The sequence below is a fragment of the Solea solea genome, chromosome 2 (assembly GCF_958295425.1).
Source record: "Solea solea chromosome 2, fSolSol10.1, whole genome shotgun sequence".
NCBI lineage: Eukaryota > Metazoa > Chordata > Actinopteri > Pleuronectiformes > Soleidae > Solea > Solea solea.
Window position 1 is genome coordinate 29,794,198 of NC_081135.1, and position 16,060 is coordinate 29,810,257.

At 39.3% G+C, this 16,060-nt stretch overlaps 2 protein-coding genes across 2 annotated transcripts; both read left to right on the forward strand.

Moving 5' to 3' along the window:
* On the forward strand, positions 1 to 7,237 carry hnmt (histamine N-methyltransferase). Its single transcript, XM_058623226.1, has 7 exons — positions 1 to 103; positions 1,474 to 1,622; positions 4,092 to 4,144; positions 4,954 to 5,061; positions 5,899 to 6,029; positions 6,172 to 6,265; positions 6,636 to 7,237. The coding sequence occupies exons 2-7, from the start codon at positions 1,486 to 1,488 to the stop codon at positions 6,995 to 6,997; spliced, it is 885 nt and encodes a 294-aa protein (XP_058479209.1). The 5' UTR covers positions 1 to 103; positions 1,474 to 1,485; the 3' UTR covers positions 6,998 to 7,237.
* Positions 7,238 to 8,833: 1,596 nt separating this feature from the next.
* Positions 8,834 to 13,815, forward strand: LOC131455536 (histamine N-methyltransferase A-like). The gene is made up of 7 exons (XM_058623227.1): positions 8,834 to 8,926; positions 9,053 to 9,195; positions 9,781 to 9,833; positions 10,224 to 10,331; positions 12,122 to 12,252; positions 12,975 to 13,068; positions 13,245 to 13,815. Exons 2-7 carry the CDS (start codon positions 9,062 to 9,064, stop codon positions 13,595 to 13,597), a joined length of 873 nt encoding a protein of 290 aa, XP_058479210.1. The 5' UTR covers positions 8,834 to 8,926; positions 9,053 to 9,061; the 3' UTR covers positions 13,598 to 13,815.
* Positions 13,816 to 16,060: the final 2,245 nt, after the last annotated feature.

Here is a 16,060-nt window from a genome sequence, read left to right on the forward strand (position 1 = left end):
ACCTCCTCACAAAGGAGGCTGTGGCTGCCTGCAGCAGTGGGAGGGTTTTATATTTCAGCTTGGTTTTCTCTCATATCCGAGTCCAGTCTCTGCTGCCTGACATGTAAGTGGGAAAACGGTCGCTTCTTCTTCTTCTCTCTCCCTCTCTCCCTCCCTCTCTCTGTGTGTGTGTGTGTGTGAGGCGTGTATTAGAATCACCGTGCGCAGCGTTAAATACAGACGATGTAAACACTGGCGCACGGAGCAGCAGCGACGTTTTTTTTGCAGGGTTTGCGCCAGCTGCGGCGGATCAGGGGGCGCGACAGTGTGCGGGTTATTCAGGGTCATGTGTGGAGTTAAACGGGGTTGTTGTTCTCGTTGGTGTTTCTCTGACTGCTGTGATTTACAGAATGTCAACAAAGAGTATGAACATTCGCTTTGCGTTTATATCCGCCTCTGAGAATCTGCAATAATAATAATAATAATAATCACGGGAGAAAACGCAAACACAATTATTGTTATTATTTCAAATCGGAAGGATCGCGTGACTGCACGTGACCTGTCTGATTTTGCAGACAAGTGTGCGTCATGTGAGGTTTATGTTGATGCTGTGCATGTGTGTGAGTGCACAATAAATGATAAACATGTGCTGCATGTGAAGAGCAGTGGTGTGCACAGACATTTGGAAGGGCAGGGGCACAAAAAAAAAAAAAAAAAGGGCACCTATACTGTGCACCTGTGTTGCAGACACCACTAGTAGCCCACGCTTGAGGCAGCCATGTCCAAAGTGCAACCTGGGGCCAAAGGCAGCTGAAGGGAACTTCAAAACAGCACCCTTTTTGATTGGAAGGACACCCCTAGGAAATGAAGTTGCAAGGGCATCTTATAGGGCACTGCACCACTCTCCTAAACTAGAAAGTGGAGAAAGAAGTTACCCTTCTTTCTTTCTTTTTTAGAAGTCTTTTATTATTTTTGCTTTATAAAATGGCAGGCGGTCGGACACTTCCTCAGAAATACATTAAGAAAATCATAGGATAAATGCAAGACATTAATATGACATTCAAATCACGAGAGATACAAGTGTGTTTTCTCAATACAAAGTGCATTTAAAAGACAAAAATGAATTGATAACTAAGGTGACTATATTGGGGTAAAACAATAAAATAAACTATAATCTACATTCACGGTACGTTCTTGGCTAATCAATACTAGCATGGGGAACATAGGAATGTTTATAGTTTTGCGATATGCAATTTGCACATGTTGACATCGCAACGATGAAGACTTTTCAAATACTGTGTAGCTCTAGTTTGTATCATGCAATGACAATAAAGTGCATCAAATGTAACATTATTTGGTGGTTGAATGACACAATCAAGAACTTTCACCTGCAACACAAGCCGTGGTTAAGTTGAATGAAATACAACTTGAAAAGAATTCTGACCTTTCTAAGCTGTTGATGAATAGAAAATGAATATATTCATTTTTTGCCAGATTCCGTGTGCCATGGCGTCTCCTCTGATGAGTCTGGGTCAAGACGATAACAGGTACCAGAAATCCTTCCAGCTTTTTCTGGAGCGCTCCTCTGAGCATCAGTGTATGCAGGACTTCATCCACCGTCAGCTGCCAGAGATACTGGCCAGGTATGAGTGAATTCATGTACAGACACAATTTTGACAAAGGGCTCCGACATATCAGAGTGCAACAGAAAGTCATATATTAGAGAAATGAATTGCATCTAAAATGACGACGACTACAATTACAAATGTAATTGCTGTGATTGAAGAAAATGAACTCCCTAATAAAAATAGATGTCATTATGCCTTTGTATATAAGATGCACAACGTTTCTTATCTCGATGAATTAGGACGGAACGATTCAACATTACTGCTGGAGTCATATTAGTTAAATGATTCCATATTTCCTACAAAGCAGCCAGTAATATTGAGACATAATCAAAAACTGCTGCAGGAACATTACAAATGATGTCAGTTTATTGCTTGGAATTATAACTTATTTGCCATATATTACATTTCCATCGTAGTAATGATGGAGACCAATTGAAGTCGTCTTTGTCACATTTTCTACTGTCACTTTTGATTGTGTAAAGAATTGCATAATTGCCATTATATCAGTTACAGATTAGCAGAACCCTTGAACACTGTTTTCTGTCCTCAGAAATGTGGTCAGGGTCAAACTCTAGCTTGAGACTGTTATTGATTAACGAGATGACTTGAAGGCAAGAAAATTAAATTAACCCTTAAACAGGTGAGGGAAACATTGGAAAGTGCACTTTGTATGAATTCATTAAAAACGTTCGTATGTCATTAGCCTTTAGCTGGCAACGATCAAACTCCAATATTTTGGAGTTTTTGCAACAACGCCTCATGACCTGAATGAAAAGAGGCTTCAGTACTTTACTACTGTACTGCTGTGGCCCTAGTTTCCAGCCAAATACTGCTTTGTCTAACTAAATATAGATTTAAATGGTTATTCCATCCAAATATTTGTATGACTGATGATAATTCTCAACGATTACCCCACTGAAATACTTTGTAAAAGTACTTTTTATTCTACCCAGAGATCACTTTATGTCTTGCAATTCAACTTAGTTGCTAAGATTTGCCGGTTTTTTATGTTAGATCATGCCAACGAAAATTACTTTCTTTTGTGCACATGCACATCACCACAAAAGTATAGTTATGTTCAAAAAAAATTTAAAAAAATGTTTTAATAAAAAATAACACTGTAGTTGTACACGAACACCTGATTGTGTGTGTTAAATTTGATCTGTTTGTGTTTTAGTCTCAAAGTCCAAAAACAGACCAAAAAAAATGGAAACTAAACTATGTACGTGCGTTTTTTCTACTCTCTGGTGACAAAGACGCTGATTCGCCCACTTCCTGCAACAGCACGAGTGAAATAACCATAATAACCACGTGTTGGCTTTGACATGCAACGTCTCGACTTTTCAGAAACCGCCGACACAAACCGACGTGTGATTGCGATAATGCAAAGTGCGCTTGGCCAAACGAAGAAAAGAAGAAATCTGACTTTAAAAAAAAGAAAAGTCAAACACAAATGACATGTTATTGCAATCTGACCTGAACTTCATCCGTGATGCTCAGTTGTGTGTTTCAGTGAATACGGCCGACTATTAAAAGTGTCAATTATCTCAGCTGATTATAGTGGTCTTGGTCTTTGGTATCCTGTGAAGGTGAGTTGAGAATCTTAAAAAGAAAAAAAACCATCTCAGTTTTTAACAAAAAGGTCTCATCATGCTTGGACTTGCTCCTCTGCAGTGCAGCTCAGGACAACATCATTGATTTTAATACCAAACAAAACTTACTTTACATTCAGCACTCGTATTACGATCGCCGTTGATATTCTGTACCAAGTACAGTACTTGGTAATGCGTTTTGGTAACGTTAGGTTGCAATGTCATGATAAAATGTGGACGTGAAAGTGCAAGAACTGTACGAAACCGCATTAGAACAGAGGACATATGTGCAGCCTCGGGAATTGTAGGAAACCATATTAAATAAAATAGAGGACATATGTGTATTGCAACCAGATCAATGTATATTACAGTAATGATAATATTATAGTCAATATTAATCCCATTACTGCAGATAACAGTCAGCGGTTTTAGTCATTCTAGGGCTAAACCCAATTCTGCAGCATATTTTTAAAAGTACAATCGTACAATCGTTGTGGTAAGTGGTAAGTGACTTTTTTTTTATCATTACGTCATGCTGCAGAGAACCAAACCAAACTGAACCCTTTGCTCTGGGTGACTGTCTTCAAAGCACGTCGGGGAGAAGTCTTACAGGGATACGATGCACAAATGGAAAAAGTGTAAAAGTGCTATTAAAAATCACACAGTACGTGACATCACATGCTGTGGCAACGATCAAAGTGTCGATATTTGGGAATGCTTCAGACGCTAGATCAGGACATCTCACACACCCGAGTGTCAGGCAGAACTGACAGTTACAAGCCCCAAAAATGTGACCCATATTTGGCAGGTTGCTGGATGTGAAATTCATGACTTGACTCTTCTGTCGATCTTAAAGTGGTTTTTTTTTTTTCCCTCTGTGCTCTCTCCTCAGTATTGGAGATGGAAAGTCCCATCTAAATGTCATTGGAGTAGGAAGTGGAGCAGGTAAGAGCGCACATTATAGGACACTTTCCGTGCTGAACTTATGTGACACAGTAAATAGCCGAGTGTCCTCTGCGGTCGACAGTGAAGGTGAGAGGGAGGGAGTGTTGTTGAATCAGCCTGCTGTAACTGCTTCTATTGCGGCACTACTGTCATTTATGGCCCCAGCAGTAAAAACCTTTGCCCTTATTATCACTGTCAAGGGTTTGCATGCATCTGTCCGGTTGCGACATTAATCTTTAACCTCAGTGCAGACAAAGCGACCTCACCGGTGTGACGTTTTACTGCCCATTGTTTGCAGCGTTCATGATACAGCAAGGTTAATTTAAACCTCAGCGAACGCACTACTTGCCCCGGAGTGTTTTTACTCCTCCCCTGTGTCAAAGCCAATTTAATTTACCTGAGCTGTCATGTCTGTATCATAATGGAGTGATGTTACAGATCCTCTAATGGACTGTAAAATCTATTTGAATTACTACAAACTCCCCTGTAGGGGCATTATTCATTCTAATCAGAAAGAGTCAACATCTGGCCACATCAGCTTCTCGACTTAAATTTACTCTCTGGTACTTTGCAACTTGTCAGCGTCAGTGAGGCGCAGAATAAAAAAAAAAAACATTCTTTGTCAGCCTATGGCTAAATTATATTGATGGTAATATCCTAGTGATAACCTGCTCCCTTGGTACTGCAGTATAATTTAATTTGCAAGTCTGCCAAGTGATATTTACTATTGACTTTTTTTTATTAGTTTGCCTTTTTTTGTTGTTGCAAGAAATGGCTGAATAAAACTTGTACGATATTTGTGTTTGTAGGTACCATTGACCTTGAGATGCTCTCTGTGCTGCGGCTGAAGCACCCAGCAGTGACTGTGGATAACGAAGTGGTGGAGCCGAGCAGCCAGCAGCTACATAACTACAGAGGTTTGGCCTTTATCTGCAAACACTGCACATATATACTGTATATACTGCACCTGTATATTCACAAAGCCCCCCTCCAAGAAAAGTCAGTTTTTAATTTCATATGCTTTATTTGTAGCCCATGGCTTTCACACTAATGCATAAGTAATACTCGTATTTGTGTATAAGAAGGAGGAGGTTCTTGAGACTCGAGCAGGCCTGACAGCAAATATTCATCCTTCTAAAGTTCTAACTTTTTGCTTTGAAAGCCAATTCGATCTGTAGCAGATCCACATACTCGTACCGGCAGCCGCTCACAGTCGTACAGTCACTTTGACTTCATCTGTGCGGCTCTCTTAGCTTAGAACCTGGAGACAGAGAAAGCATCACGACTCACTCACGTCCCTGTAGATGTTTGCATGACAAGGCTAAACCCAAGCAGAAGACATTCACAATTATTACTCTATTTAAATTAGTATAGTATCATTTTTAATAGGAAGAAAATATAACATATTCTCTTGTATTGTTGCCATATGGTGTCCTCTTGCCTTTTAATGAGGTGTGATGTAACTCAATTCGTTTGTCTGATTTTTTTGACTGAGGTGCAAATTAAGCAATTTCTCTCAGACAAATGTGTCACTGGCGATAATTGTGGCCCGAAACAAATACGTCAAATCTCATTTTCATTTTCTCTATCTTTATTTATTATATATTTGTTATGTTTGACTTCACTTCAATGCACAGTGCATGCATACAGTGACATCAAAACAACATGAAATAAACATTTGAGTGTTGTTGTTTTTTTGCATGAATATAATAATCATGACATACTCACAGCTACAGTTCATTGCCTTTCTGCAGTTTCGGTCGCACAGAAACCAGAATTAGATTACGTTAAATTTACCTGGAACAAGATGACTGCCGGTGAGTTTGAGGAGGCCTGGAAAGTGAAAAAGTTGACAAAGAGAGCTGACTTCATCCACATGATACAGGTCGGTGACACATCTGGGTCATATTCCGTTTGCTGGTTCTCCACAGCAATTACTCCCATTAAAACATCTGTCTAGCATAGCAATATAATGGCGTGCTCTGTGAATCCAGTCACCAGCTCATTATCTGTGGTGAAATCAACAGATGCTGTACTATGTGAAGGATCCTGGAGCGACCATCGGCTTCTTCCAGAGTCTCCTTGACAAGAACGGGAAGCTTCTTATCATCTTAGTGTCTGGTGAGTGCATGGATCTGGAAGTTATGGGAGTTATATTTGAGGAGATCAGCGACCAATGGCGTGTACAGTAAATGTGCAGTTCATACTATGTATCTCAGTAAAAAAACAAAACAAGTACTGAAAGCTAATTTTGAGGATATTTTAAAAGTATTTCATTTCACTAAATCAAATCACTGTCCATCTATCAGCTATGGCTGCAATGCATTATGGGAAATGCAGTCCTTCAATACACAGACACAAATAAAGTTACTTGTTTTTAACTTCATATTTCCCATGAGCTATCTTTACGCACGAGCATCTTTTAAACAAATGATCTCTATCTAAATTCAATTCACAACACTCATGCAGTTTTTATTGGTCATCTTTCCAGGGGAGAGTGGTTGGGGGAGGCTGTGGCGGACCTACAGGCACCAGCTCTGTAATACAGAAATTAGTCAGTGTGTTACCACCGGAGACATCAAAAGCTTCCTGGCCTCCACGGGAGTCAGCTACCAGAGCTACGAGCTGCCGTCTCAAATGGATATCACCGAGTGTTTCACTGAAGGGGACGAGAAGGGAGAGCTGCTGCTTGATTTTCTCACTGAGGTGCTGGACTTCAGTAAGACAGCTTCCCCTGAGCTGAGGGCCGGAGTCCTGGAGCTGCTTCGACACCCAGACTGTAGTGTGGAGTCCGACGGCAAAGTTCTTTTTAACAACAACCTTGGAGTGATCGTCATAGATCCACTTTGTTAATTAGTCAGGAGAGTGAACGTAATGATTGTGTTTGTCTTTTCTTCTTTTTTTTACCATTGTCAGAGTCCCGTCAAATTCTTCCACAATGTGATTCTCAGAGTTTTATTCTGCTTTTTGATTTCCATCGTCATATCATTTTAATGAATTACACTTGGCAGGCTCTGCTGGCAACACTGTCGCATGGCTGCTCTCGTTGGATCATAATGCTTTGGAAATAAAAAAACAAATGAAAAAAAATAACATTTAGTAGTTGCATCGAGACTAAACTGTGCATTTTATGTTCCACTTATGAGGAATGGCCTTGAAGTACTTTAAAATATAGCTGTTATTGAATGTGCTTACAATCTTAACATGTTTTATATATATATATATATATATATATATAAATGATTGTCTTAAGGTCAATTACTTAAGCGTCATTAACCTCCACTTCTCAGGCATTTAAAGGCTCTGTTATGGTTCAAATGCATCTACCACCCAGTGAAGTACAATAGTTTTTTAAAACAAATGGATAATTGTACACAATTAAAACTAACTCTAGTCCAAAAATGTTATGTATGTTCATGTCTCACATGTATGTACAGTTTATAAAATGCACAGCAGGTGTTTGGTGTCACCATGAACATTTATTCCTGATTTAGCTGAAGTGTTGGTGCCATCTTGAGGACAGCTTTAGTAAATGAACTGTAAAATATAGGAGTGGTTATGTAAAGGTAGAGATTTGAGCAGTCAGTGCATCGCTCACGGCCAAATTAAGATGCACATCTAGTCCCTAAGTTCATTGCCGATAATTATTATAATGATGTGTGATTATCTCCAGCTTCAGCAGGCTATTGACTTGTTATTATTTTGAAGGCTGTGTTGACTGAGAGCCTTTCTCCTGCAGTGGATGGCAGCTAGGGCTCACTTACAGGGTGATGTTTGTAAAGAAGGTGAAATATCAAACGACAACTGACAGTAAAAGGCTAAATCCTGTTTTCCCGCTCTTCTGCAGACTTAACATTCTCATGTTGTTCTCCACGTCTTCCTCTCCGACTTAGTCTCCCCCTGACAGCCATTAGATATTAGATAAGACCATCTTCTTGAAGTTCAGTAAGGGCAATGACAAGCATGTATCCATGGCAATGTAAGAAATCACATTATTTCTAGACACATCACTCTTTGGGGACATCTAAAGGCACAGCAGTGTATACTTCAGCCTTTAAGGGTCCTCTTACGTTAGATGGGTCCCTCTGTCACCTTAAACTAAAATTCTCTCCCCCAGATTGAACCAGAGGCTTGAAGTCTTACATCGCTCTGGTAATTTGATCTTTGGTTTCGTGACATCCAAGCAAAATTGAAATTTGTAGCAATTCACCTTTGATATTCAAGGGCAAACGCGAGGCATTTGAAAATTCACTGATGGCCCGGAGTGCTTTTTAGACTTCATGTCTTTATTAAGAAGTATAATGACTTCAGGGTCACCTTCTACCTGACCAAAGAGAGTACTTTAATTAGCAAAAGAAATGGCTCTGACTTTGCAGTTTGATATGTCAGAAAAAAAATCAATTTAGTTAGATAAAAAAGTTTCCAAATGGATGTAATATAGATCCCACTTGAATGGTAAAAGTGGGTTTATGAAATAATGTAGATTTAATTCACTCCGTTGAGTATAAATATGAAATAGTTGAAGTTTATGTTGATATTTTTCCACTCCTATAATAGTAAATAACAATAAGTGACTTCATTCTATGAGACTCCAGTTAGAATCAGAAAGAGCAGCTGAAGCTGCAGCTGGCAAAGTTCATCTTTCAACTGTTATGCAACAGCAAACGCTTTCAGTGTGGGAGGAGGAGTCAGTGCAAAAATGTTGGAGGGGACAGCATTGTAACTGCACCGTCAAAGAGTGGGAGAGCTGTTGCTTCTTTCCTTTAACTACACATTGTCAAGGTACTTGTGACTTAAGTGATTGCAATCAGCTCAGATGTTTCTTTAACATCACATTGTTTATTTATTGTTGCTAATTCGTATTTTTCGTCATGCCTTTCATTTGATTCCTCACTATTTGCATTGCAGGGATCGGTCATGGCTGCAGAAGCAAAGCAGAGTTGTTACGAGGGCAGTTCTGTCCAAAGCTTCCAGTTCTACCTGCAGCAGTCAGGGGAGCACGAGGCCATTCTCCAGTGTGTTCACAGTGTCCTGCCAGGGGAATTTGAAAGGTACAAAAAATGCTTTTGACATTCAGACGCAGCAGAGAGGTTATGAGTTCCCTCTTTGTGTCTTTTTGTGCCTTTTGAAGGAATGGGATCGGGGAGCTTTCTGACTGAGGTCTCAGTTAATTACTTCTCTCAAAGGTTCCAGAGTATTTTTATACAGTGATGGACTTCCTTTTGGTTTCAAAAAGACATAAAGCTAGTAATTATAATGCAATTGTAAAATATTGATTAAAAGTGTTTGTGTTTGTTTTCATATCCAAACAAGATGAAACACTGCAATTATATGACCACTTTTGGTCACTTTTCATGAAGTAGATTTTTACATGCACATTAAAACACAACTTAAATATAATTACCTACCCCTAAGCAAGATGGACCCTCCGACATTGTTCCCATGTTTGCTGTTGCATGTAATGGCAATGTATATTCTTATAATATATAATAGAAGAAGATGCATTTGTGTAATATTGTTTAGCAACCTAATGACAGATACAGCACAGATATGAGGTACAATTTGGTTTTTCAAAATTCAAAAAGTTGTCTGTTTTCCAATGTACCTGTTCTTACTATCTACTTTTTTTGATGCAGAATTGGAGCAGATAAAAAAGCCCTGGATGTTCTCGGCGTCGGAAGCGGTGGAGGTATGTGATGAAATGCAGCAACTGGTAAATATTTGATAAGGTTCAAGGCTCATTTTCCCAGTTTGGATTGTACCTGTATTTGTTTAATATCAGTGCTTTCATTATTGTTTTGAATGTATCAGCATTTGATCAGTTAATCATTGTTCACTGTTCAACAGTGAAGATATTTCACAATAATGAGCAGGATTTGTAAGAACACTGGTTGACCGTGGGAAGAACAGACTTTTTTTTCAAATTTACAGCAGTTTGCCAGAGTGGTACCGGGGAATTAATTCACGTCCATTCTGGCAACGATTACTTTATAACTAGGAACAAAACTGAATGTTTGAAATGATAAAATATCTGGGGGTAGAGGGATTTCAAAGTCTGAAGGCTTCCTGTTCATTCCAGGGGAGGTGGATGTCCAGATGCTCTCTCTGCTGCAGTCTCTATTCCCCGCTGTTCCCATCACTGCTGACATTGTGGAGGGCAGCTCCCAGCTCACAAACAACTTCAAAGGTATCAACAATTCTTAAAACATCATTTGTTGTAGTAACATGTTCCTGTTTTGTTTTACAGTGTGGACATAACCACAAGTGTCTCTTGCATGTTTACTTCCTGTCTTTGTCTGGTTTCCCTGCTTCTGTGACTGTCTGCTCCGCCCTAATCTGTTAAACCTGTGCACTATGACCCCTGCCTCTGTATTTTAGACCCTGTGCTCCCCAGTCTTCAATTACTCATTTACTCGGTTTCACATTTGTGCTGCGCTCTCGCCTCATCTGCCAACCTGAGACCCTATATCCCTGTTTTTCAATTTTCAATTTTCAGGTATAAATCACAACCACATTCTGCCTTTGTGTCTGAAATGATATCAGCGATTTATTTTCTTCCAATGTCCGCTTATTCTTTCCATTTCCACTCAACAAAGCATCCTTCTATTTCTGTTAAACAAAACAAAAACCAAAGTTAAAACCAAGCACGGTAGAAAACTGCCCCTTTCAATCAGCAACACCTGAGTATAATGACGGGTGACCTCAAATAACCCAGCATGACCCTGGGCCGGTGTCATCCTCAGGCAGAATGTACGAAATAAAATACAACCCCCCCTAGTGGTTGGGGGGAAAATCTCACAAATAAAAATGAGAGTGTGCACATGCTTACCATTTTAGTTCCATTCACATTAAAGCCAGATGTAAGACACTTGTAGTTATTAATGTGATCCATCAAAAAAGATGTGCATTGAATTGAACAATGGAGGTGCCTTCTTGGTAGAGTGGCTGTAGAATAAAGCTCCTCAAAGTGGCCAGATTGGAGTTTGACAGTTGAGATTCTTTTGCAAAACTCAAGGACTATTCATAGTGGCGGTAGCATTCTGCCTCTCAGCAGCAGGGACAGGAAAACAGACTCAAGGGAACAAAGAGTGCAGCTGAATGCAGAAAGGTCTGTGAAAAACAAAAACCTCCTCCAGAGCGAAAGAACCTAACACTGAGGGTGGCTTGAGAGAGAAGACGGCAGGTCCCAGAGAACGTGGTGAATTGCTCAAACAGAGTTGGCAAAAATGTTTTAGAGACCAACAAAAGAAATCTGAAACCTGCTGAAGGGGATGTTACCCTCTGCTGACCTATTTTTGACTGAATTTATGGTCTGAATACCTTGTGATATGAGAGTTTTAGAAATGGAATATTGAGTAAAAGTTAAAAATGTATAATGTGCTGTTAAATGACAAAAGTGGCAGTTTTTGAATTACTACAAATTTAAATTTTGCTTGGATGCCATAAAACCAAAGATCAACCTACCAGAGCAATCTTATTTATTTGTTAATTCAGTTGCATAAAAACAGGAACTGTGACAGGGTCTTAAATATTGCTCTAACACTATATAAATGATAGCACTGTGATAGATCTGTTGATGTAAGGCAGCCCAAATCAGATTTGTAAGCAGATCCAATCAGAATCTCATTTTCCTGACAAACTGACCTGGAGACTCTACATGAAGGATACCCATGAAGACACATTGAAATCCTATCTGAGCGACCAGGACGTTCAGATTGAAACAGATCATTAAAAATCCGATCATAATCGCACTCAAAACTTTTTTACCTCCGTATCGGGTCTGAATCATCTTTGGAAAAATCGGATGTCATGTGTTTTTTTTTTAGCTGTCCAGGCTACCAAAAAAAATCAAGCTCTATATACAATCTGGATGTGCTTAAAAATCTGATATGGGCTGCAGTCTAAACGAGGCATACATCTAAAAACACAAACGTTTCCCCTACAACTCAACGTATATTTTCCATGTTCTAATTTTAGCTCTGGTAGCAAAAACTGCAAATCTTCAGAAGATCCCATTCACTTGGCATGTCATGCACAGTGGGGACTATGAAAAGCAGGTGAAAGCCAAGGCGGACATGAAGAGATTTGACTTCATACACATGATTCAGGTATTTGCACTTTCAGTGTAACAGCAAAAAGATTGTGGATTCACCCTCGTAGTCTCTGGCCTGTGAATGTTCTCTTTGTGTTGTCCTGTAACACCCCTCTGAAAATGATGAGGCAGGCTCAGGAGTGAACATTGGGTAAGCAGTTCAGTTTACTCGATGTGATATACAATAACTTTTCCATGGAGAACAAAGTCATGACATAGAAATGTGTTGTGCTGTACATTACGGAGGAGACATAAAACAGCATGCATAAAAGCAGCGTGCCAAACAGGGGCACAGCAGTAATTGTAATAAAAAATCTGCACACGTACCCATTAGGAATTCCAAAAGATAGATCCATTAAAAGTTTTGAAGAGTTTTAAGATCTAAAAAGTTCTGATGGGAGCAGGTTAGAATTGCACTGAGGAGGTGAACCATGTATCACGCTTTAATATATAATAATATAATATTATTAAGATAATAATAATAATACATTTTATTTGTAACGCACTTTATATTAAAAAAAAAAGTGCTATGTGGATGTCGGTTGTCTTCTTCCTCTAGTCTACAGTTTACAGTGACACGCCCACTGATGATGTAATGGTTTACAATGAAACCCAAGTATTGTGTTTATCACTGGGAACCAACTTCAGGAACCAGAACCTAGTAGTGCACGTGCTTGTATTAATTGATCCGTCTGGAATTTTAAATAAATGTCCCCCCTCCCGTTCTCTCCTTACCAGATGATCTACTATGTGGATGACCTTGCTGAAACGATCAAGTTCTACCACAGCGTTCTGAAGAACAATGGCAGACTTATGATTATCCTTGAAACGGGTAAAATTAAACTGCATATTAATTCTATTTAATGCAATGGTTTGCCATTCAGATCAATGCAATACATAGTAAAATAACTGCAAAAAGTGTAACCTTATTTCCTTGAAGCCCTAAAATACAAACCAATGGTTTCCCCCTTGAATTACTGCAATCTTTTATAATCTCATATTCCCCAGCTAACGGCGGCTGGGACACCCTGTGGAAGACCTTTCAGAAGGAGCTGTGTGTCGACGCCATCACGCAGTATCGCTCCTCCGCAGAGGTGATTGCGTGTCTGAAGAGCCAGGGTCTTAAGTATGAGGAGCATATCATTCACAACACCTTTGACATCACCGAGTGCTTTGATCCGAGTAGCACGACTGGCGGACGTCTGCTGAATTTCATGACAGCCAAAGACGATTTCCACCAGTCCTTCACACCAGAGATCAGAGCTGGCATCTTAGACCTCCTCAGAAACAAGTGCAGCACAGAGAAGGATGGCAGGGTGTTCTTTAACAGCGATCTGAGCTGCATACTGGTTCATGCTTGAGTTTGTCCTGACATGGAACGAATGAACAGGGAATTCTTCCCCTGTAGTTTTCAGCTTCTTCGGCCGAAGTTAATCAAAATCAATTTGAACAAAGTAAGCAATGGAATAAATTGACTTACAGAGCTTTGCTGTATAGAAAAGAAACATAATTGCCTCACAACAAAGTGTTCAAAATGTATCCAGGAAATAAATACAATAAATCTATATTTCTCTCTCTATGTTCTCCTGTAGTTTCTTCTCTTTTTTTACTCATTCATCGTCACCCATGTTTGTGTCCTTTACCTTCACTGTGTTTGTTCTCTTTTTCATCTTGCATCTTACGCTCTTCCTGCTTATTTTTTATTTCTTCTGTTCTTCTTGAATCTTGTTCTCCTCTCTCACTCACTTGTGTCAAACTTGGTCTTCCTCTGTTCTTCCCTGCTCACCCACCCAAATCCACAAAATCTAAAGTTCGGAATCTAAATTTTGTTGTGTCAATACTTGAAATCCGCTCAGTGAAGGGTTGCATGGATTATTTGATTCATTAATAATCGGTTACTAACTTGATCATCAACTCGTTTGATCAATTTCGATTGAAAGTTTTCTCATTTTTCAGCTTCTTAAATGTGAACATTTCCTGGTTTCTTTGCTTAAGAGTATTTTTTGTGGACAAAACAAGGACATTCGAGAACATCATCATTTCCAGGTTTGGTAAACACTGATCAACATTTTTCAACAGTAATCGATTATGAAAATGATCGCAAACGAATGTATAATTCAGTTGTACAATTTATATACAATATAGGCAATTAATTAATTTAAAAACAATGCTATGGAGGCTCCCGCTATTTTTCCTTTTTATAAAACATTTATCAGTATTGGAGATATTAGAAATGATATTTACTGTGCAGCAATGGGCATTTTCTTTTTAGCAGCAAGCAGCACAAGAATTGGAAGGAGATCATTTGAAATCATTTCATAGTGTGTGTTCATAACTTGTTCCACAGTGAGGTGGAAAGTAATCAATTACATTTACTTGCGTTACTGTAATTGAGTAGGTTTTTTTTGTGTACTTCTACTTTTTAAATAAAAAAAAAACTCCACAAATCTGTTACTGAGTAAAAAAAATGTGTAAAAACTGAAAAGAATCACGCAGGGTAGGAAACTTTGGCAGTGAATGAGGAGGACAGGTGAACTAGCACTAATTAAACCCATTTTGACTGATACATTATGTGTTGACATCATTTTATTTTGTCAGCACTTTAGTTTGTAAAGGTTTTCCTTTAAATTCTTTAAAAACAATTAATGTGAGTGTCCCCTTGTCCTGTTTGCATGACACAAGAAAGAACCTTGTTAAAAAAGTAACTTAGACCACTACTTTTACTTTTACTTAAGTAAACACAGTTCAAAATAGTGGTACTTTTACTTGAGTAGAATATTTCAGTATTCTTACTCCTTTGTTTCCATTACTCTTTCCACCTCTGCTCAGTGTTTCTTCACAATGTGCCTGTCATTTTGGTCTAAGTGTATGTTTTTTATGTCGTTTTATGAAACCTACCTATTTGGCCAGTGCTCTGTTGTCATTCAGGAAACCATTCCTTATGATGCGGTTCACCATTAAGCCAGCAGATGGCACTACAGATCCAACTATTCAGGATTGCCTCCATCTGTGCTCTGCTCCTGCAACTCCAGCAGAGGGCACACTCACCTCACCATACTAAGTTAAAAGTGAGAACATTAAGTTTTATCAAAACCAAAACCAAAAACCAGCATGTCCGGTGTGATGGAAATAACTAATTTGAAGTCATTTGACTGCTGTACTTTGTGTTATGTACCTAACGCAGCAGGATTACACAGAGACATTTGCACGGTAACACTGTTTCCTGCTGTGGCGGCACACAAACTCATTTCAAACCACCACGGTGTTGTCTCCAGCTATCAGGCAAATGTATTCTGGCTGCTCATTTACCTCATTAGCTTTAATAGGTCAGTAATTGAAATTCATCAGAAATTCCTGTCAGTGCACTCCCCCTGGTGTCAGTAGACTTTCAGCACCTGCTCAGGCTCCATTACCAGGGGTCCTCGCTGGGCCCTCCCATACCACACAATGACAGAGCATTAGTCACTGAGATAATCAACCTCAAGACGCCGTTTGCAGCGAATGCTCATCAAGAACTATTTACATCACATGCCAGTCGGTGGTTTATCAAAGAAGAAGCTCTCCGCGAGATAAGTGGGATAAAATCCGAACAGATCGCCTCGTTTTCCGGGTGATTGATTACACATAGACGTGCTGGGTATTGTTCCACTCTTAGAGGTTGCCTTTCTTTCTTCCCACCGGTGGCTTTCTTATTAGCTGAGAAGCCATGTATGCATCTCTGCACTGTCTGGTGTATATTTGCATTACCTTATGAATCGTATCAGCATCATATTGTGTATGCAATAGAAAAAAAAAAGTGATGCAGGTCAGATATTGAAGCTTTG

What these genes read in the sequence shown, in the direction of transcription:
- hnmt (XM_058623226.1), top strand. Translation starts at nt 1,486, where the DNA reads ATGGCGTCTCCTCTGATGAGTCTGGGTCAAGACGATAACAGGTACCAG. An exon ending in CTGCCAGAGATACTGGCCAG is followed by an intron (nt 1,623 to 4,091) that starts GTATGAGTGAAT and finishes CTCTCTCCTCAG; the next exon opens with TATTGGAGATGGAAAGTCCC. An exon ending in TCTTATCATCTTAGTGTCTG is followed by an intron (nt 6,266 to 6,635) that starts GTGAGTGCATGG and finishes TCATCTTTCCAG; the next exon opens with GGGAGAGTGGTTGGGGGAGG.
- LOC131455536 (XM_058623227.1), top strand. Translation starts at nt 9,062, where the DNA reads ATGGCTGCAGAAGCAAAGCAGAGTTGTTACGAGGGCAGTTCTGTCCAA. An exon ending in CGGCGTCGGAAGCGGTGGAG is followed by an intron (nt 9,834 to 10,223) that starts GTATGTGATGAA and finishes TGTTCATTCCAG; the next exon opens with GGGAGGTGGATGTCCAGATG. An exon ending in TATGATTATCCTTGAAACGG is followed by an intron (nt 13,069 to 13,244) that starts GTAAAATTAAAC and finishes CATATTCCCCAG; the next exon opens with CTAACGGCGGCTGGGACACC.